General features: G+C 36.7%; 1 protein-coding gene across 2 annotated transcripts in view; it reads right to left on the reverse strand.

The window, feature by feature from the left end:
- The window catches only part of PALS2 (protein associated with LIN7 2, MAGUK p55 family member), a 135,222-nt gene that overhangs the window by 63,978 nt on the left and 49,131 nt on the right, over window positions 1-22,113 (reverse strand). For both annotated transcript variants that reach the window (XM_021670160.2, XM_021670161.2), the window contains exon 2: window positions 17,089-17,207. In XM_021670160.2, the coding sequence (XP_021525835.1) occupies window positions 17,089-17,205 (117 nt within the window). In that variant the 5' untranslated portion in view covers window positions 17,206-17,207. The remainder of the gene's footprint in view (window positions 1-17,088; window positions 17,208-22,113) is intronic.

A 22,113-nucleotide genomic window follows, 5' to 3' on the forward strand; every position in this document is an offset into this window, starting at 1 on the left:
TTAACCCTAAATGTAAATGGACTAAATGCCCCAATCAAAAGACACAGACTGGCAAATTGGATAAAAAGCCAAAACCCATCTGTGTGCTGTATCCAGGAAACCCACCTCACGTGCAAGGATACACAAAGGCTCAAAATAAAGGGATGGAGGAAGATTTACCAAGCAAATGGAGAACAAAAAAAAGCAGGAGTTGCAATTCTCATCTCTGATAAAAAAGACTTTAAAGCAACAAAGATCAAAAGAGACAAAGAAGGACATTACATAATGGTAAAAGGATCAATGCAACAAGAAGAGCTAACCATCCTAAATATATATGCACCTAATACAGGAGCACCCAGATACATAAGGCAAGTTCTTAAAGACTTGCAAAGAGACTTAGACTCCCACACAATAATAGTGGGAGACTTCAACACACCATTGTCAATATTAGACAGATCAACGAGACAGAAAATTAATAAGGATATCCAGGATTTGAACTCAGACCTGGAACAAGCAAACCTAATAGACATTTACAGAACTCTCCACCCCAAATCCACAGAATATACATTCTTCTCAGCACCACATCACACCTACTCTAAAATTGACCACATAATTGGAAGTAAATCACTCCTCAGCAAATGCAAAAGCACGGAAACCATAACAAACAGTCTCTCAGACCACAGTGCCATCAAGTTAGAACTCAGAATTCAGAAGACAACCCAGAACCGCACAGTCTCATGGAAAATGAACAACTTTCTCCTGAATGTTGACTGGATAAACACTGAAATGAAGGCAGAAATAAAGATGTTCTTCGAAACCAACGAGAACGAAGACACCACATACCAGAATCTCTGGGACACATTTAAAGCAGTCTCTAGAGGAAAATATATAGCAATAAGTGCTCACATGAGAAGAAAGGAGAGAACTAAAATTGACACCCTATCGTCAAAATTGAAAAAGCTAGAGGAGCAAGATCAAAAAAACTCAAAACCTAGCAGAAGACAAGAAATAACTAAGATCAGAGCAGAACTGAAGGAGATAGAGACACGAAAAACCCTACAAAAAATCAATAAATCCAGGAGCTGGTTTTTGAAAAGATCAACAAAATAGAGAGACCACTAGCCAGACTAATAAAAAAGAAAAGAGAGAATAACCAAATAGATGCAATAAAAAATGATAAAGGGGATATCACCACAGATGCCACAGAAATTCAAACCATCATCAGAGATTATTACAAACAACTCTATGCACATAAACTAGAAAACCTGGAAGAAATGGATAAATTCCTGGACAGTAGCCTCCTCCCATGCCTAAACCAGGAAGAAGTCGAAACCCTGAATAGACCAATAACAAGGTCTGAAGTCGAGGCAGCAATTAAGAGCCTACCACCCAAAAAAAGCCCAGGCCCAGATGGGTTCACAGCCGAATTCTACCAGACATACAAGGAGGAACTGGTACCATTCCTACTGAAACTATTCCAAATAATCCAAAAAGAGGGAATCCTTCCCAAATCATTTTATGAGACCAACATCATCCTAATACCAAAACCCGGCAGGGACTCAACAAAAAAAGAAAACTACAGGCCAATATCCATGATGAACATAGATGCAAAAATCTTCAATAAAATACTGGCAAGCCGATTGCAACAGCACATCAAAAAGCTTATCCACCATGATCAAGTAGGATTCATCCCGGGGATGCAAGGCTGCTTCAATATACGCAAGTCTATAAATGTAATTCACCACATAAACAAAACCAAAAACAAAAACCACATGATTATCTCAATTGATGCAGAGAAGGCCTTCGACAAAATTCAACAGCCCTTTATGCTAAAAACTCTTAATAAACTAGGTATCGACAGAACATATCTCAAAATAATAAAAGCTATTTATGACAAACCGACAGCCAATATCATACTGAATGGGCAAAAACTGGAAGCATTCCCTTTGAAATCTGGCACTAGACAAGGATGCCCTCTCTCACCACTCCTATTCAATATAGTACTGGAAGTTCTAGCCAGAGCAATCAGGCAAGAAAAAGAAATAAAGGGTATTCGATTAGGAAAGGAGGAAGTCAAATTGTCTCTATTTGCAGATGACATGATTGTATATCTAGAAGACCCTATCACCTCAGCCCAAAATCTCCTGAAACTGATAAGCAACTTCAGCAAAGTCTCAGGATACAAAATCAATGTGCAAAAATCACAAGCATTCCTGTACACCAATAACAGACTTAAAGAGAGCCAAATCAGGAACGAACTGCCATTCACAATTGCTACAAAGAGAATAAAATACCTAGGAATACAACTAACAAGGAACGTAAAGGACCTCTTCAAGGAGAACTACAAATCACTGCTCAACAAAATAAGAGAGGACACAAACAGATGGAGAAACATTCCATGTTCATGGTTAGGAAGAATTAATATCGTGAAAATGGCCATACTGCCCAAAGTAATTTACAGATTCAACGCTATCCCCATCAAGCTACCAATGACCTTCTTCACAGAACTGGAAAAAACCACCTTAAACTTCATATGGAACCAAAAGAGAGCCCGCATAGCCAAGTCAATTCTAAGCAAAAAGAACAAAGCGGGAGGCATCACACTACCGGACATCAAACTATACTACAAGGCTACAGTAATCAAAACAGCATGGTACTGGTACCAAAACAGAGATATAGACCAATGGAACAGAACAGAGGCGTCGGAGGCAACACAACGTATCTACAACCAACTGACCTTTGACAAACCTGATAAAAACAAGCAATGGGGAAAGGATTCCCTGTTTAATAAGTGGTGTTGGGAAAACTGGCTAGCCATATGCAGAAAGCAGAAACTCGACCCCTTCCTGACACCTTACACTAAAATTAACTCCAGATGGATTAAAGACTTAAACATAAGACCTAACACCATAAAAACCCTAGAAGAAAACCTAGGCAAAACCATTCAGGACATAGGCGTAGGCAAGGACTTCATGACCAAAACACCAAAAGCATTGGCAACAAAAGCCAAAATAGACAAATGGGACCTAATCAAACTCCACAGCTTCTGCACGGCAAAAGAAACAGTCAATAGAGTGAATCGGCAACCAACAGAATGGGAAAAAAATCTTTGCAGCCTACCCGTCTGACAAAGGGCTGATATCCAGAATTTACAATGAGCTAAAAAAGATTTACAAGAAAAAAACAAACAAGCCCATTCAAAAATGGGCGAAGGATATGAACAGATACTTCACAAAAGAAGACATACATGAGGCCAACAAACATATGAAAAAATGCTCATCATCACTGGTCATTAGAGAAATGCAAATCAAAACTACATTGAGATACCATCTCACGCCAGTTAGAATGGCGATCATTAAAAAATCTGGAGACAACAGATGCTGGAGAGGATGTGGAGAAATAGGAACACTTTTACACTGTTGGTGGGAGTGTAAATTAGTTCAACCACGGAGGAAAACAGTGTGGCGATTCGTCAAGGACCTAGAAATAGAAATTCCATTTGACCCAGCAATCCCATTACTGGGCATATATCCAAAGGATTATAAATCGTTCTACTATAAGGACACATGCACACGAATGTTCATTGCAGCACAGTTTACAATAGCAAAGACCTGGAACCAACCCAAATGCCCATCGATGACAGACTGGACAGGAAAAATGTGGCACATATACACCATGGAATATTATGCAGCCATTAAAAACGAGGAGTTCACGTCCTTTGTAGGGACATGGATGAACCTGGAAACCATCATTCTCAGCAAACTGACACAAGAACACAAAATCAAACACCACATGTTCTCACTCATAGGTGGGTGTTGAACAAGGAGAACACATGGACACAGGGAGGGGAGCACTATACACGGGGGTCTGTTGGGGGGGAGGGGGGAACAGCGGGGGGGTGGGGAGTTGGGCAGGGATAGCATGGGGAGAAATGCCAGATATAGGTGAAGGGGAGGGAGGCAGCAAATCACACTGCCACATATGCACCTATGCAACAACCTTGCATGTTTTTCACATGTACCCCAAAACCTGAAATGCAATAAAATTAAAAAAAAAAAAAAAAAAAAAAAAGAGATCGACAACTCAAGAGAACTGGGTGAAAAGTTTGAACACAAAATTGACAGAAAAATTCAAGAACCCGTCTTAAAAATTTTAATTTTATGTTTCTAATTAACACATAATATTGTACATATTTATGGTGTATAATGTGATATTTCAATGCATGTATATACATAGTATAATAATCAAGTGGGGTAATTACCACATCCATTATTTGAAATATTTATTTCTTTGGGGTGGCAACATTCAAAATCTTCTCTTCTAGCTATCTTGAAATATGTATCACATTGTTATTTGCAATAGTCACCCTACTGTGTAACAAATATGTCTTAAACATATGAAAAGCCACACAACTTCACTCATAAGAGAAGTGCAAACTAAAACTTTATGAAATACCTTTTCTCTTTATCAGATTGACAAGGATAAAAATTCTGATAACACATCATGTTAGTGAGAATGTGGGAGAAGACAGGCACTCTGACGTATTTTTCTAGTGGGAACATACACTAGCAAGCAAATTGATCATATCTACCAAAATTACAGTGATTCTTCTTAGATTTAACCTAAAGAGAGGGTGTGTGTGTGTGTGTGTGTGTGTGTGTGTATACAAAATAACATGTAGCAAGAATATGCATCACAGCATAACTGGTAAGAGAAAGGCCATCTAAATATCAGAAGGCTGACTCAAAAAACCTGACATATCCATACAATAAAATATTATGGAACATTTACAAGGAATGAAGTATGTTACATAGGTACTGATATAAAATCTTATGCAAAAAAAATCAAGGTTTAGAATAGCAGTATAAATCCACAACTTCCATTATATTTACTAGTGAAAGATTAGATACTTTCCCTTAAGATCAGAAACAAGACAAAGATGTCCACTCTCATCATTTCTAGTTAACATTTGTACTGGCGGTTATAGCCAGGACAATTAGGCAAGAAAAAATAAAAGCCATTCAGGTTGAAAAGAAATAAAACTGTCTATATTCAGATGCCATGACCTTGTATTTAAAAAATCCTAAGGAGTCCACTAAAAGATTATTTGAATAAAAAAATAAGTTCAGCAATAAGATCAATGTACAAAAATCAATTATATTTCTATTCACTAGCAAATGGAAATATGAAAAACCTGAAAATGAAATTTAAAAAACAAGTCCATTCATAACAGCATCAAAAAGAATAAAATACTTAGGCTTAACAAAATAAGTATAAAACTTACACTCTGAAAATTACAAAACACTGTTGAAAGAAATTAAAGATTTAAATAAATGTTCATGGATGAGAAGACTTATCACTGTTAAAATGGCAATACTCCCCAGAATGAACTATGGATCCAATGCAATGTCTACTGGAATCCCAGGTGACATGTTTATAGAAATTGACAAACTGAGTTACCCAGTTATATATTCAGGAGAAATAAAAACTGTCTACATAAAAGTGTGTCCAAGAATGTTTATGGCAGCACTATTCATGATATAGGTTGAGCATCCCTAATCCAAAAATCTAAAATCCAAAATGCTATAAAATCTGAAACTGAGAATTTTCTTAAATTAATGATGGACACCAAACCACAGATCCAGGAGGCTCACAGAAGGAGCAGGATTAAAACCCAAAATTCTAAGTCTAGGTATATTATATTCAAACTGCAGAAAATTTAAAACAAAATACTGCAAGAACTGGGTGTGTGTGGGGGAAACCTTCCTGTAGAGAAGCAAGCATAAGAATTATATTGAACTTCTCCTCAGGAAACATGCAAGCAGCAAGCAGAGAATAGAGTGAAATATTAAAAATGTTGAAAGAAAAAAAAAAAAAAAACTCCACCAACCTGGAATTATCTAACCAGTGAAGTTATCGTTCAAAAGTTAGAGGAAAAAACAAGGTCTTTTTCAAACAAATAAAAATTGAGCAACTTTGTTACTAGTACACCTGTCTTGCAAGTAATGTTAAAAGACATTCATCAGAAAGAAGGAAATGACGTTAAGTCCAAAACTCAGGTCTACATAAAGAATGCCAGAGAAAAATATAAAGGTAAAACAAAATTTTTTTCTTCTTCCTAATTGATTTAATGGATAATAGTTTTATTCACAGTAATAATGTACTTGATTATTACAGCTTATGGATAAATGAAATGAATGAAAGCAATATTATATGGGACAGGAGGCAGAAACTGGAAACAGTATTTTTTATAAGGTAGTTGCACTATCCATGAAGTGGTACAGTGTTATTCGAAAGTAGATTAGATTGCAAACGTATGTTTCCTCAAAGAGGAACGCTAAACAGTTTTATTAAGTCTAATTAATATGCTGAGAGGAGAAAAAGATGAAATCATATAAAATGTTTAGTTAAAAACAAAATGAGAGACACAAGGAAAAAAAGGAAGAAAGGAAGGCAGGCAAGCAGGCAACAAATAGAAAACAGTAACAGTACAAAAGATACTAATCAAATTACATCAATAATCATGTTAAACATGAATGATCTAAAGCACTTAAAAGAGACTGTCAGAGTGAATAAAAGAAGATCAAATTATATGTTGTCTACAAGAAACTTTAAATAGAAAGATACAGAGATATTAAAACTAAAGGTATGGAGAAAGATGTATACATGCTAACATTAAAAGAAAACTGCAGTAGCTATATTAATTTCAGACAGGGCAGACTTCAAATCAAGAAAAATTATTGAGAACAAAGGTATTACATAATGATAAGAGTTTATTCTCTGAGAAGATGTAACGATCTTAATGAATGTGTGTTCAACAAAAGAGCATTAAAATATGGGAGGTAAAATCTGACAGAACTGCAAGAAGAGATAAGTTAATCTACTATTATAGTTGGAAGGCTTCAACATCCTACTAGCAGTATAGGCATAGCGTAGATACTGCAGTTTCTGTTCCAGATAACCACAATAAAGTAAAAACCACAACAAAGCGAGTCACACAAATTTTTTTGTTTCCGTGAGCATATAAGTTATGTTTACATGATAAGGTGATCTATTAAGTGTGCAACTGCAATTTGTCTAAAAGACAATGTGCATACCTTAATTTAAAAATACTTTAAACGTTTAAATACTAATGATCAGAGCCTTCAGAGAGTTGAAATCTTTTTGCTAGTGGAAAGTGTTGCCTTGATGCTGATGGCTGCTGACTGATCAAGGTGGTGGTTGCTGAAGGCTTGGGTGGCTGTGGCGATTTCTTAAAATAAGACAACAATAAGGTTTGCCACATCGATGGACTCTCCTTTCATGAAAGATTTCTCCACAACATGCAATGCTGTTTGAGAGCATTTTATCCAAGCAAAACTTCTTTCAAAATTGGAGTCAATTCTTTCAAGTCCTGCTTCTGCTTTATCAATTAAACTTCATGTAATATTCATAATCCTTTGTCATTTCAACAATTTTCACAGCATCTTCAAGAGTATACTCCATTTCTAGAAACCACTTTCTTTGCTCATCCATAAGAAGCAACTCCTCATCTGTTCAAATTTTATCATGACATTGCAGCAATGTAATCACATCTTCACGTTCCACTTCTATTTCTTGTTCTCTTGTTGTTTCCAACACATCGAAAAGTGTCAGAAACCCCTCGAAGTCATTCATAAGAACTGGACTCAACTTCTCCCAAACTCATGTAAATGTTGATATTCTGACCTTCTCCCATACATCATAAATGTTCTTAAAGGCATCTAGAATAGTAAACACTTTCTGGAAGGTTTTCGATTTACTTTATCCAGATCCATTAGAGGAAATGGAAATCTATGGCAGCTGTAGTTCTATAAAATGTATTTAAGTACAATCCAAAAGTCAAAATTACTCTTAATCCATGAGCTGCAGAACAGATGTTATGTTTACAGGAATGAGAACATCATTCCTCTCCTTGTACATTTCCATCAGAGCTCTTGGGTGACCAGGTGTGTTGTCAATAAACAATAGTATTTTGAAAGAAACTTTTCCTGAGCAGTAATTCCAAAAGTGGGGTTAAAATATGCACCACACCATGCTGTAAACAGATGTACTGTCATCTAGGCTTTGTTCTTCCAGTTAGAGGGTGCAGGCAGAGTAGACTTAGCATAATTCTTAAGAGATCTAGGATCTTCAGAATGGTAAATGAGCACTGGCTTCCACTTAAAGTCATCAGCTACATAAGCTCCTAACCAAAGAGTCAGCCTGTCCCTCTGAAGGCAGGTATTGATTTCTCTCTAGCTGTGAAAGCCCTAGATGTATCTTCTTCCAATACAAGGCTGTTTTGTCTGCATTGAAAATCTGTTCTTTAGTGTAGCCACCTGCATCAATGATCTTAAGCTAGATCTTCTAGATAACCTGTTGCAGCTTTTTTTTTTTTTTTAATCATTATACTTTAAGTTCTGGGATACATATGCAAAACGTGCAGGTTTGTTACATAGGTATATATGTGCAATGGTGGTTTGCTGTACCCATCAACCTGTCATCTACATTAGGTATTTCTTCTAATGCTATCCCTCCCCTTGCCCCCGACTCCTCCACAGGCCCCAGTGTGTGATGTTCCACTCCCTGTGCCCATATGTTTTCACTGTTCAACTTCCCACTTACGAGTGAGAACATGCAGTGTTTGGTTTTCTGTTCCTGTGTTAGTTTGCTGAGAATGATGGTTTCCAGTTTCATCCACATCCCTGCAAAGGGCATAAACTCATTCTTTTTTATAGCTGCATAGTATTCAATGGTGTGTATGTGCCACATTTTCTTGATCCAGTCTATCATTAATGGGCATTTGGGTTGGTTCCAAGTCTTTGCTATTGTGAAGAGTGCTACAATAAACATACATGTACATATATCTTTATAGTAGAATGATTTACAATCCTTTTGGGTATATACCCAGTAATAGGGCTGCTGGGTCAGATGGTTTCTAATTCTAGATCCTTGAGTAATCACCACACTGTCTTCTACAATGGTTCAACTAATTTACACTTCCATCAACAATGTAAAAGTATTCCCATTTCTCCACATCCTCTCCAGCATCTGTTTCCGGACTTTTTAATGATCGCCATTCTAACTGGCGTGAAATGGTATCTCATTATGGTTTTGATTTGCATTTCTCTAATGACCAGTGATGATGTGCTTTTTTTCATATGTGTGTTGGCTGCATAAATGTCTTTTTTTGAGAAGTGTCTGTTCATATCCTTTGCCCACTTTTTGGTGGGGTTGTTTCATTCTTGTAAATTTGTTTAAGTTACTTTCTGGATATTAGCCCTTTGTCAGATGGATGGATTGCAAAAATTTTCTCCCATTCTGTTGGTTGCCTGTTCACTCTGATGTTAGTTTCTTTTGCGGTGTCGAAACTCTTTAGTTTAATTATATCCGATTTGTCAATTTTTGCTTTCGTTGCAATTGCTTTTGGTGTTCTAATCATGAAGTCTTTGCCCATGCCTATGTCCCGAATGGTAATAAAAACCTAGAAATGCCTAGGTTTTCTTCTAGTGTTTTTATGGTTTTAGGCCTTACACCGAAATCTTTAATCCATCTTGAGTTAATTTTTGTATGAGGTGTAAGGAAGGGGTCTAGTTTTGGTTTTCTGCATATGGCTAGCCAGTTTTCCCAACACCATTCATTAAATAGGGAATCCTTTCCTCATTGCTTTTGTCAGATTTGTCAAAGATCAGATGGTTGCAGATGTGTGGCGTTATTTCTGAGGTCTCTGTTCTGTCCCATTGGTCTATGTATCTGTTTTGGTACCAGTACCACGCCATTTTGGTTACTATAGCCTTGTAGTATATAGTTTGAAGTCATGATGCCTCCAGCTTTGTTCTTTTTGCTTAGGACTGTCTTGGCTATAAAGGCTCTTTTTTGGTTCCATATGAAATTTAAAGTATTTTTTTTGTAATTCTGTGAAGAAAGTCCACAGTAGTTTAATGGGAATAGCACTGAATCTATAAATTACTTTGGGCAGTATGGCCATTTTCGTGATATCGATTCTTCCTATCCATGAGCACAGAATGGTTTTCCACCATTTGTTTGTGTCCTATCTTATTTCCTTAGGGAGTTGTTTGTAGTTCTTCTTGAAGAGTTCCTTCACATCCCTTGTAAATTGTATTCCTAGGTATTTTATTCTCTTTGTAGCAATTGTGAATGCAAGTATACTCATGCTATGGCTTTCCACTATTGGTGTATAGGAATGCTTGTGATTTTTGTACATGGATTTTGTATCCTGAGACTTTGCTGAAGTTGCTTATCAGCTTAAGGAGATTTTGGGCTGAGACGATGGGGTTTTATCAGAGACTAGGATTGCAACCCCTGCTTTTTTTGTTTGTTTTTCATTTGTTTGGTAAATATTTCTCCATCCCTTTATTTTGAGCCTATGTGTGTCACTACACATGAGATGGGTCTCCTGAATACAGCAGACTGATGGGTCTTGACTCTTTATGCAATTTGCCAGTTTTTTTTTTTTGAGATGGAGTCTTGCTCTGTCACCCCAGCTAGAGTGCAGTGGCACAATCTCAGCTCACTGCAACCTCCACCTCCCAGGTTCAAGTAATTCTCCTGCCTCAGCCTCCTGAGTAGCTGGGATTACATGCACCTGCCACTATATCCAGCTAATTTTTGCATTTTTAGTAGATGTGGGGTTTCACCATCTTGGCCAGGCTGGTCTCAAACTCCTGACCTCGTAATCCACCTGCCTCAGCCTCCCAAAGTGCTGGAATTACAGGTGTGAGTCACCACTCCTGGCCAGTCTCTTTTTTTTGTTTGTTTCTGAGACAGAGTCTCACTCAGTCACCAGGCTGGAGTGCAGTGGTGCAATCTCGGCTCACTGCAACCTCCACATCCTGGGTTCAAGTGATTCTTCTGCCTCAGCCTCCCAAGTATCTGGGACTACAGGTGTGTGCTGCTATGCCCAGCTAATTTTTATATTTTTAGTAGAGATGGGGTTTCACATGTTCGCCAGGATGGTCTCAATCTCTTGACCTCATGATCCACCCACCTCGGCCTCCCAAAGTGCTGGGATTACAGACATGAGCCACCATGCCCAGCCCAGTCTGTGTCTTTTAACTGGGGCATTTAGCTCATTTACACTTAAGGTTAATATTGTTATGTGATCCTGTTATTATAATGCTAGCTGGTTATTTTGCCTATTAGTTGATGGTAGTTTCTTCATAGTGTCAATGGTCTTTACATTATGGTATGCTTCTGCAGTGGCTAGGACCAGTTTTTCCTTTCCATATTTAGTGCTTCCTTCAGCAGCTCTTTTAAGACAGGCCTGGTGGTGACAAAATTCCTCAGTATTTGCTTGTCCGTAAAGGATTTTATTTCTCCTTTACTTATGAAGCTTAGTTTGGCTGGATATGAAATTCTGAGTTGAAATTCTTTTAAGAATGATGAATATTGGCCCCCTCTCTCTTCTGGCTTGTTGGGTTTCTGCAGAAAGATCTGCTGGTTAGTCTGATGGGCTTCCCTTTGTGGTAACCCCATCTTTCTCTCTGGCTGCCCTTAACATTTTTCTTTCATTTCAACCTTGGTTAATCTGATGATTATGTGTCTTAGGGCTGACTCTTCTCAAGGAGTATCTTTTTGGTGTTCTCTGTATTTCCTGCATTTCGATGTTGGCTGTCTTGCTATGTTTGGGAAGTTCTCCTAGATAATATCCTGAAGTGTGCTTTCCAACTTGGTTCCATTCCCTGTCACTTTTAGGTATATCAGTGAAACGTAGGTTTGGTCTTTCCACATAGTCCCATATTTCCTGGAGGTTTTTTTAGTTCCATTTCATTCTTTTTTCTCTAATCTTGTCTTCATGCTTTATTTCATTAAGTTGATGTTCAATCTCTGATAACCTTTCTTCCACCTGATCGATTTGGCTATTAATACTTGAGTATGCTAAGTTCTCGTGTTGTGTTTTCCAGCTCCATCAGGTCATTAATGTTCTTCTCTAAAGAGTTATTCTAGTCAGTACTTCGTCTAACTGGTTTTCAAGGTTCTTAGCGTCTTTGCATTAGGTTAGAACATGCTCCTTTAGCTCAGAGGAGTTTGTTATTACCCACCTTCTCAAGCCTACTTCTGTCAATTTATCAAACTCATTCTCCATCCAGCTTTGCTCCCTTGCTGGTGAGGAGTTTTGATCCTTTGGAGAAGACGCGTTCCGGTTTTTGGAATTTTCCGCTTTTTTTGCACTGGTTTTTCCTCATCTTTGTGGATTTTTCTACCTTTGGTCTTTGCCATTGGTGACCTTTGGATGGGGTTTTTGTGTGGTGGTTCTTTTTGTTGATATTGATGCTATTGGTTTCTGTTTGTTAGTTTTCCTTTTAACAGTCAGGCCTCTCTTCTGCAGGTCTGCTGGAGTTTGCTGGAGGTTCACTCCAGACCCTGTTTGCCTGGGTTTCACCAGCTGAGGCTGCAGAACAGCAAAGACAGCTGCCTACTCCTTACTCTGGAAGCTTTGTCCCAGAGGGGCACCTGCCAGATGCCAGGCACAGCTCTAATGTATGAGGTATCTGTCGACCCCTGCTGGAAGGTGTCTTCCTGTCAGGAGGCATGGGGGTCAGGGACCCACTTCAGGAGACAATCTGTCCCTTAGCAGAACTCAGGTGCTATGCTGGGAAATCTGGTGCTCTCCTCAGAGCCGGTAGGCAGGAACATTTAAGTCTGCTGAAACTGTGCCCATAGATGCCCCTATCACAGGTGCTCTGTCCCAAGGAGACGGGAGTTTCATCTATAAGCCCCTGACTGGAGCTGCTGCCTTTCTTTCAGAGATGCCCTGCCTAGAGACGAGGAATCTAGAGAGGCAGTCTGGCTACACTGGCTTTGAGGTGCTGTGGTGGGCTCCAACCAGTCAGAATTTCAGGGTGGCTTTGTTTACACTGTGAAGGAAAAACTGCCTACTCAAGCCTCAGTAATGGCAGATGCCTCTCCTCTCACCAAACTCCAGCATCCCAGGTTGACTTCAGACTGCTGTGCTGGCAGCGAGAATTTCAAGCCAGTGGATCTTAGCTTGCTGGGCTGCATGGGGGTGGGATCCACTGAGCTAGAACATTTGGCTTCCTGGCTTCAGCCTCCTTTCCATGGGAGTAAACAGTTCTTTCTTGCTGATGTTCTAGGAACCACTGAGGTACAGATAAAAAAACTCCTGTAGAAAGCTCGGTGTCTGCCCAAACGGCCTCCCAGTTTTGTCCTTGAAACCCAGGGCCCTTGTGGTATAGGCACTAGAGGGAATCTCCTGGTTTGCGGATCATGAAGACCCTGGGAAAAGTGTAGTATCTGGGCTGGATAGCACTGTACCTCACGGCATGGTCTCTCATGGCTTCCCTTGGCTAGGGGAGGTGGTTCCCCGACCTCGTGTGCTTCCTGGGTGAGGTGACACCCTACCCTGTTTCTGCTCACCCGCTACGGGCTATATCCACTGTCTAACCAGTCCCACTGAGATGAACTTGGTACCTCAGTTGGCAATGCAGAAATCATCCGCCTTCTGCAATGGTCTCACTGGGAGCTGCAGACTGGAGCTGTAGACTGGAGCTGTTCCTATTCAGCCACCTTGCCTGGGAATCCCTGTTGCAGCTTCTACATTGGCACTTGCTGCTTCACTTTGTACTTTCATGTTGCGGAGATGGCTTCTTTCTGTAAGCCTAATGAACTAACTTCTGCTAGCTTCAAACTTTTCTTTTGTAGCTTTCTCCCCTCTCACAGTCTTCACAGAATTGAGAAGAGTTAAAGATTTCCTCTGAATTAGGCTTTGGTTCAAGGGAATACTGTGGCTGTCTTGATCTTCTATCCAGACTACTCAATCAGACTATTTTGCATCACCAAAATACGGTGGTTTGCCTTCTTATTATTTGTGTGTTCACTGAAGTAGCACTTTTAATTTAAGAACTTTTCCTTTACATTTACAACTTAGCTATTTGGCCCAAGAGGCCTAGCTTTCAGCATGTCTCGTGTTTCAATAGGCCTTCTTCATTAAGCTTAATCATTTCTAACTTCTGATTTAAAGTGAGGGATGTTTAACTTTTCCTTTCATATGAATACTTAGAGGCCATCAGAGGGTTGTTAACTGGCCTAATTTCAATATTGTTGTGTTTCAGGCAACCGGAGATTTGAGAGAGAGAGAGACAGAGAGAGAGAGAGAGAGAGAGAGAGAGAGAGAGAGAGAGAGAGAGAGAGGAGAATGACTGGTAGGTGGAGCAGTCAGAACACACAACATTTATTAAGTTTACCATTTTATATGGGCATGGTTTATGGCACCCCAAATAACTATGAGTAACATCAAAGATCACTGATCACAGATCAACATAAGAGATATAATGAAAAGTTTGAAATACTGCAAGAAGTACAAAAATACGACACACAGAAAAAATGAGCACATGCTGTTGGAAAAATGGTGCTAACAGACTTTGGCAAGGTTGTCATAACTTTTCAATTTATTAAAAAGGCAATATCTGCAAAGGGCAATAAAGTGAAATGCAAAAGTACAGGGTCTGCCTACATTTCTTCTTGCCTCTCTCCTTTCTTTCTGGAATACAAACTACATATATATTACATATTTCACTATGTTTCACATATTCTGCTATCTTTTTTAATTCTTTCTTCTCTATTAGTTTTTGTTTGAATATTTTCTATTAATCTATCTTTAAATTCACTTATTCCTTCTTCTGTTGTGTCTACTCTTCTATAAGTGAACTAATTTCGGATACTATATTTTTTATCCTAAAATGTCCATTTGATTATTTTTTATTCTGATTTTCTAATAATATTTTACATGTTATTTTTTCTCCCTTTTCTTCTATTAAAAATACATTAATAAGTTGTTTTCAAAGTCTTGTGTATAAATGCTAACAAAAGAACCATTTATGGGACTGCTTCTGTTGTTTCTCTCATGATTAGCAGCCAGATATTCCTGCCTCTCTGCATATCTAGCAATGTGTGTCTCTTTTTTCCCTCTACTTGTTATACTGAGAGTGCTGACCTGCTGTGACTTACTATTTCTTTCTTGGAAGCAGAATTCCTCCCCTATTCCTGGGATTTTTTTAACCTATATTGTAGGAATATTGAGCTACCAATGTTTTTCCTTATTAAAAATCTGCTTGAATGTTGCATATTATTGGGTAATTATTTGCTTTATTTCATTTTTATCATCAAAAGAGTACAGTAGCACCTTACCTGCTCAAAAGTCATCCAACCATTGCAATTGTTAAGCATAAGAAACAAGATGATCCTCTGAAAGGCCAATATCAATGGCACAAAACCAATAAATTTTTACTCACACCAGTTCTTAAGTATACACACACATACACATACACTATCAACCTGTGTTGTAGTAGGCAGCATACAGAATTTGATGACAGAAGACATGGCCTAAACCTTATCTGCCATTTGCTAGCAGAGAGACCTTAGGTACAACACTTACTTACTTTGAGTCTTAGTTTTCAATTCAAAAGTTGTTGAAAGATAAAATAGTGTATTTTAAATTTACAGATGTTGTGAAGACAAAACAGTGTATTTTTCCTCTCTGTAAACTGTAAGCATGTTATAAATGCCTTATTACATAGTTTTTAAATCTATAGATCAAAAGCTGTAAATTAAATGAACACGGAGCTAACAGTGTAACAGACACATGGACAGTAACTGACAATCAACAGAAAAACATCAAGAGAAGAGCAAAAAACTATTTTAAAAGTACAATAAGAACTCAGGTAAGCTATTTAATATAAACTGAAACAGTTCCTACTAATTTCAACAGACCTTGGAGCTATTACTCTATTTTAACATGATAGGAATTAATGTTTAAGACAAGTTTAAATCTGAAACAATACCCTGTATATTACTATTAAAATATAAAAATATCTAATGAACACTGGAAAGAGTATAATAAAAAATGACTAAAATAAAAATTCCACTTGGATTATCTGCAAGTAGATTTGTTTCTACTTAAGGGCCTTCATAACATGATTTTGGCATGAGTAAATATGTAAATAAAAAGAATCTGCATCATTGGCCAGGTGTGGTGGCTCATACCTGTAATCCCAGCACTTTGGGAGGCCAAGGTGGGTGGATCATTTCTGGTCAGAAGTTTGAGACCAGCGGGGCCAATATGGTGAAACCCCTCCTATACTAACAATACAAAAATTAGCCAGGAGTGATGGCACACACCTCTAGTCTCAGCTACTACGGAGGCTGCGGTAGGAGAATCACCTGAAGCCTGGAGGCAGAGGTTACAGTGAGCCAGGATCATGCCACTGCACTCCAGCCTAGGCAACAAAGCAAGACTCCGTTTAAAAAAAAAAAAAAAAAAAAAAAAGAATCTGCATCATTAACTTACTCACTAGTAGAAAACTTTGTAAAAGTTGTTTTTCAGAAGTCTTTGAAGAAAACAAGTAATAGACTGTGGCTAAGAAACAAAAGAGAGTGAAATCAACATTCTCACAGAGCAAAAAGTAAAAGGAACAAGATGGCCTATATGAACAAAAGGTCAAAGAAGGCACGTGGCATAGATTCTTGAAAGCAAGAATCACTTGGGGAACTCTAAAGAATAGTATAGCAGGGTTGTAAAGTAGGTAATACATTAAGTTTTAGTACATAATAATTTAACAAAAATGGTTGTAAAGTATATTTATCAATGAGTTAAAGAGATAACTCCAGAGCTGACTAGGCAAACACACCTAAAGTATCAGGCTTATGCCACAAATAACAAAATTTCAAAAAAGCACTAGATGAAGTCAAGAATTTAAGTGAAAAATAGATACACAGTCTAATGTAAAAGAAGAAAATCAGTACCTTGCCATTGTTGAAAATGGAAATAGGATCAGGATCTTTTTCACAGGCCCTGTTAAAACACAACTGTGCAGGTATGATTTATCTAAAGCTTAAAGGCATTATGCCAAAACTAAGAGTCATTTAATCCTGTATCTGAAGTCAGAATAGAAAAGGCAAAAATAGTCTAATTTTTGCATATTTTAAGATTTCATTATGTGCTAAGTGTTTTTATTTGGTAACTAAACCTAATAATATATCAGCCAAATTCTAAAATAGTAATATCTGAAAATATCTCTGTAAAAACTATGTCCAAAATAATTCAGTAATCTTATGAATAAATCTATATACCTTAGCAAGTGATTTTACAATAGGATTCTCCATAATTCCCTTGAGGAAAATTAGGTCTATTTCTTCTGCTCCAGTAGATGAAGGCAGCTCCGTAAGGTTTTCCAAGACTTGCTGCATTGCTGCTGAGATAAAAGCAACATAAAAAAACAAAAGAAATCTTAAATTTCAAACCATTATGGAGTAAGATTATTTTAATAATGCAAATAGACATTTAGAATATTCTTTTAAAAAATAACATTTTCAAAAATGAAATTGTTAAACAGTATGAGTTTCAAATTGACTTCCCAGGAATTAGTAGCAGAATAGATTTGTATATGCAATTTGGACTTTATCAGACTACTTTATACATACTTAGAACATTTCACTTGCTTTTTATTTTTCAAATTTAAAAATATTACTCAAGGAAAAATACAAAATTCAAATAGACTTACAACTAAAAAGTCTAATTTAGGAATAATAAACTTCCTGCAAGCCCAGAACCAGCCTTTGCTGCTGAATTCTATGAAATAATTTAAAAAGAATTAAGATAAATACTCCACAAACTCTTCCAATAAAAAAAAAAAAAAAGAGGAAGAAACACCTTCCAACTCATTCTATGGGACCAATTACCCTGATACTAAACCCAACAACATCACACACACAGAGAAATATTATAGCCAATGTCTCCTAGAAATACAGATGCAAAAATCTTAAAATATTGGCAAACTGAATCCAGTGACATATAAAAAGAATTGTACATAATGGGTAAGTTCACTTTATCCCAGGAATGCAAGAGTAGTCCAATGTATTTAAAAAATCAATACTCTCTATTAATAGAACAAAGAACAAAACCAAATGATATTTCAGACAAAGAAAATAATTAGACAAAACCTAAAACCCTTTCATAATATAAATATTCACTAAACTAAAAACAGGAGGAAAATACTTCACTCTGATGAATGGCTTCTTTGAAAAACCCACAGCTAACATAATACTTAATGGTGCTTTTACTCTTAATATGGAATAAAACAAGGCCGTATACTTTTGGCATTTTTATTCAACTTTGTATTGGAGGTTATTGGAGGTTCTAGACAGGTTTATTCAACTTTGTATTGGAGGTTATTGGAGGTATTGGAGGTTCTAGACAGGGCAGTTAAGCAAAAAAAGAAAAGAAAAACAAGTAAAAGGCATCCAGATTTGAAAGCAATAAGTAAAACAATTTCTATTTGTAGATCATTTGATTTTATATATGGAAAAACCTAATATACAAAAATTTATTATAATTAATAAGTGAGTTCACCAAGATTTCAGGATACAAGATCAATATAAAACAATCAATATGTTGTTACATATAGTGTATTTCTATACACTAGTGACAATCCAAAAATGAAATTAAGAAAACCGTTTCTTTAATAGTAGCATCAAAAAAAAAAAAATGCTGAGAAATAGACGTAACAGAAGTAGTACAAAATTTGTACAATGAAACTATAAAACACCACTGAAACAATGAAGAAGACCTAAATAAAGGTAATGATATCCCATGTTCATGGGTCAGAGAACTTATTATTAAAATGGCAAAAGTTCCCAAATTAATCTACAAGTTTAATACAATCCCTATCAAAATCTCTACTGCCTTTTCCTTTTTTGTAGAAATTGACAAGCTCATTCCATTCATATGGACACTCAAAAAAAAAAAAAAAAAAAAAATCCAGAATAGCCAAGAGTCTTCAAAAAGAACAACAAAGTTGCAGACCTCACACTCTCAACTTCAAAACTTACTAAAAAGCTACAGTAATCAAGACTATGTGGAACTAGCATATAGACAAACATATAACTAAACAAGAGCATAGTAACAAATTCATGAATTTATGGTCAATTGATTCCAAATGTGCCAAGATAATTAAATAAAGAAAAAAATAGTCTTTTCAACAATTGGTGCTGGGATAATATATGTACATGTAAGAGAGTGAAGCTACACCCTTCCCCTCATTCAACATTATAATCTTATTATTTTATCTCTATTTGATGTTTCTGAGAATAAATCAACAATAAATACAGAAGTTGTTTTTAATATTAACTTTTATTTTTATTAAAACAAAATACAGATACTGTTAAAAATCAGACTGTACTACTAAATGGCTTATAAAACACAGTTTTCTGTTCCACGCTGTTTACCCTTCTCCGAACTTATCCTACTCCCAGAACTAATTACTAGGAACTTAATTGTTTCTTCTAATCAGATGTGTTGGTCTCTTCCTTCTTGATAATATGCTAATATTGCTACTTTGTGATTGACCCATTTTGGAAATTACCTACTTTCTGTTAGAATACTAGAGGTTTCAGCTTTTACCTTCCCTATCTTCAGACTCCCAATTTTTTAAAAAATAAAATAGTGTTTTTCATATTAAACTCTCGAAAGTTTTTTCCAAATGTTTCAACAAGCTTTTCACATTTTTATCAGCATTTTTCCAAATGTTCAAATCTTTTTCTAATACTCTATCAGACCTATTTCTTGTCTTCTATCCCTGATCTCCCTCACAAAGCATTCTTCTCTTGTATGTTAACTTGGACAGGTTCATCTGCTGGAGTTTCTTGAATGACAATATTTGAAGATAAAGAGGTGAACAAGAGCACAATGTGCACTTGACAAATGAGAAGGAAAACAAGTATTGGACTAAGAAGAAGAAAGATGACACAGGAAATAAAGAATATAAACTACACCTACTTCATAGTTTTGCTTAAGGTCAACAGATTACTGTTAAGTGGGCAGGAAACAATAGAATCAATTTTTAAAAGTAGTTTTGTTCTGTGGCTATAAATGTGGTTAGCAGTACATCTCATTACTTACTATTCTTTTCTTTGACATTGTACATTTGTCTTTGTTTTTCATTTTTATTATGGAAAACTTCAAACATATATGAAGGAAACAGAATAATATAATAAACCACATAATTATCAGCTCCAACAATTAGCAACTCATGGTCAATCTTGTTTCATACCCCTATATACTTTCTACCTTATATAACTTTGAAGCAAATTCCAGAAATCCTATTTCAATGTATATGTCTCAAAGATCAGCACTCTTTTTGTTCTCTCTCTCCTAGATGGAGTCTCGCTCTGTGGCCCAGGCTGGAGCGCAGTGGTGCAATCTCACCTAACTTCGAACTCCCCCTCCTGGGTTCAAGCAATTCTTTGCCTCAGCCTCCCAAGTAGCTGGAACTACAGGTGCCTGCCACCACACCCAGCTAATTTTTGTATTTTTTGTAGAGATGGGGTTTCACCATATTGGCCAGGCTGGTCTTGAATTCCTGACCTTGTGATCTACCTGCCTTGGCTTCCCAAACTGGTGGGATTGCAGCCGTGAGCCACTGCGGCCAGCAGATCAGCACTCTTTTTAAACAGCATAACCAAAATACTGTTAGCAATAGTATTGTTGGAAATAAGAATCAATAAAAGGTTCCTCTTCAAAGCTTTCCTTTTAGTTCATTATGAATAAATAATAGTTTCTTCAAAGGTTAATTTACTTTAAAGCTTTTGCTAATAATCTTAAAGTAGCTGTTAGTCATAATATAGAAATAAGTGCATCCCATGTTCTTAGTTCTTAAACTTTAACCTAGATATTCGCCGAGACATGCCTGGACAAGCCCAGGCAAATCTTAGGTCATAGCTTATTCCCCTTCCTTGTTTGGAAATGTTATCACTTCTTTAAGCATTCCTCAAGTTATTTCCTCTTTTCCTTTGTTCTCCCTCTGCCTTTACCTCTTTAGAAAATTTCCAAGTTTTTAGCCAATCGGGTCAAGCATAGAATGTGAGCTCCCATTCTGGCTAATGGAAACTGGACACAGTAGTAGGGTGCTTGCATCAGGTTATGAAAGTTATAAATGTCCCTGTCTCTTTTGTTTAGGGGTGCTCTTGTGGCAAGACTGCCAGCAAGTTGCGCCCTTCCTGCAGGGAGTAAACTAGCCTTGCTGAGTTATCCATTGTCTCGGTGTGGATTTTTTCCAACGTTATAAACCCGTTTCCAACAATTATCAAATTAGCAATACCTAAAAAATGAACAGTAATTCATTAATGTTATCAAATGTCTCGTCAGTGTTCATAACTCAAGTTGTACTGAAGGTTTTTTTTAATGTACCTTCCATATTGATTCTTGAGGTGCTTGTTTTTTTTAAAATTGGTGTTTAAGTCAGTAAAGAAGTGATAGTAATTGTGAAATAGATCTTCGGTTATTTTAAAGATCTTCATAAGTTGTTACTGATTCTTAATCATATGGAATTTAATCTAGAAATGGATAAACTTGACAACATCCTTTGTCTTGGAAAAGAAATCTCAAATATTATAATGCTGTCAATCATTCCCAAATTTAGTTTGTATATTTGGTGGATTTATAGTCAAAATATAATACATAGTTATTTTTAACTATATAATCCTAAAAGCATGTGAAATGATAAAGAAAAAACATGTTGAGAAAATTATAACAAGTAATGGGAGATGGGCCTACTCCCAATTTAGTAAAAGTGATTCTGCAGAGTCCCTCACCAAAATTATGAACAATGGAATCTGAGTTGCTACCATCTTACAGAAATCCCTCCTGCTGTTTCATTGCTTAAAATGGAATAGCTGTCCTGTGTCACCAAAGTCTTTCTTCCCTAAACTTCAAATAAAGTACTTCCATGATTTTTTTAAAAAAGTAACAAAATGATTTAGTCCTATAAAATATTAAAACATAAATCTATAATAATTATTCAGATATCAAAAAACACAAGACAACTGTAGTATGTGTAAAAACATAATATGTAACATAAGAGCCTCTCAGTAATGAGAGCCTTACAAAGCTAAGATAGGAGCCAGAGAAAAAGCTAAGTTTTTCCCATTTACTTAGAGATCACAGGAAGAAAGGAAAGAGTCCAAACTCAAAAGGTAAGTTACCTACAAGTTCCACTCCTTCTCCATAATCACTAGAGGAGATAAAGACTTTAATCAGACACTAGATTCAATAACACATACATGCGATTTTTACATGAGCTAGAGAAAAATCAATAGATT

This window comes from Aotus nancymaae, unplaced genomic scaffold (genome assembly GCF_030222135.1).
Source record: "Aotus nancymaae isolate 86718 unplaced genomic scaffold, 86718_ANA_hifiasm-v0.15.2.pri h1tg000025l, whole genome shotgun sequence".
NCBI lineage: Eukaryota > Metazoa > Chordata > Mammalia > Primates > Aotidae > Aotus > Aotus nancymaae.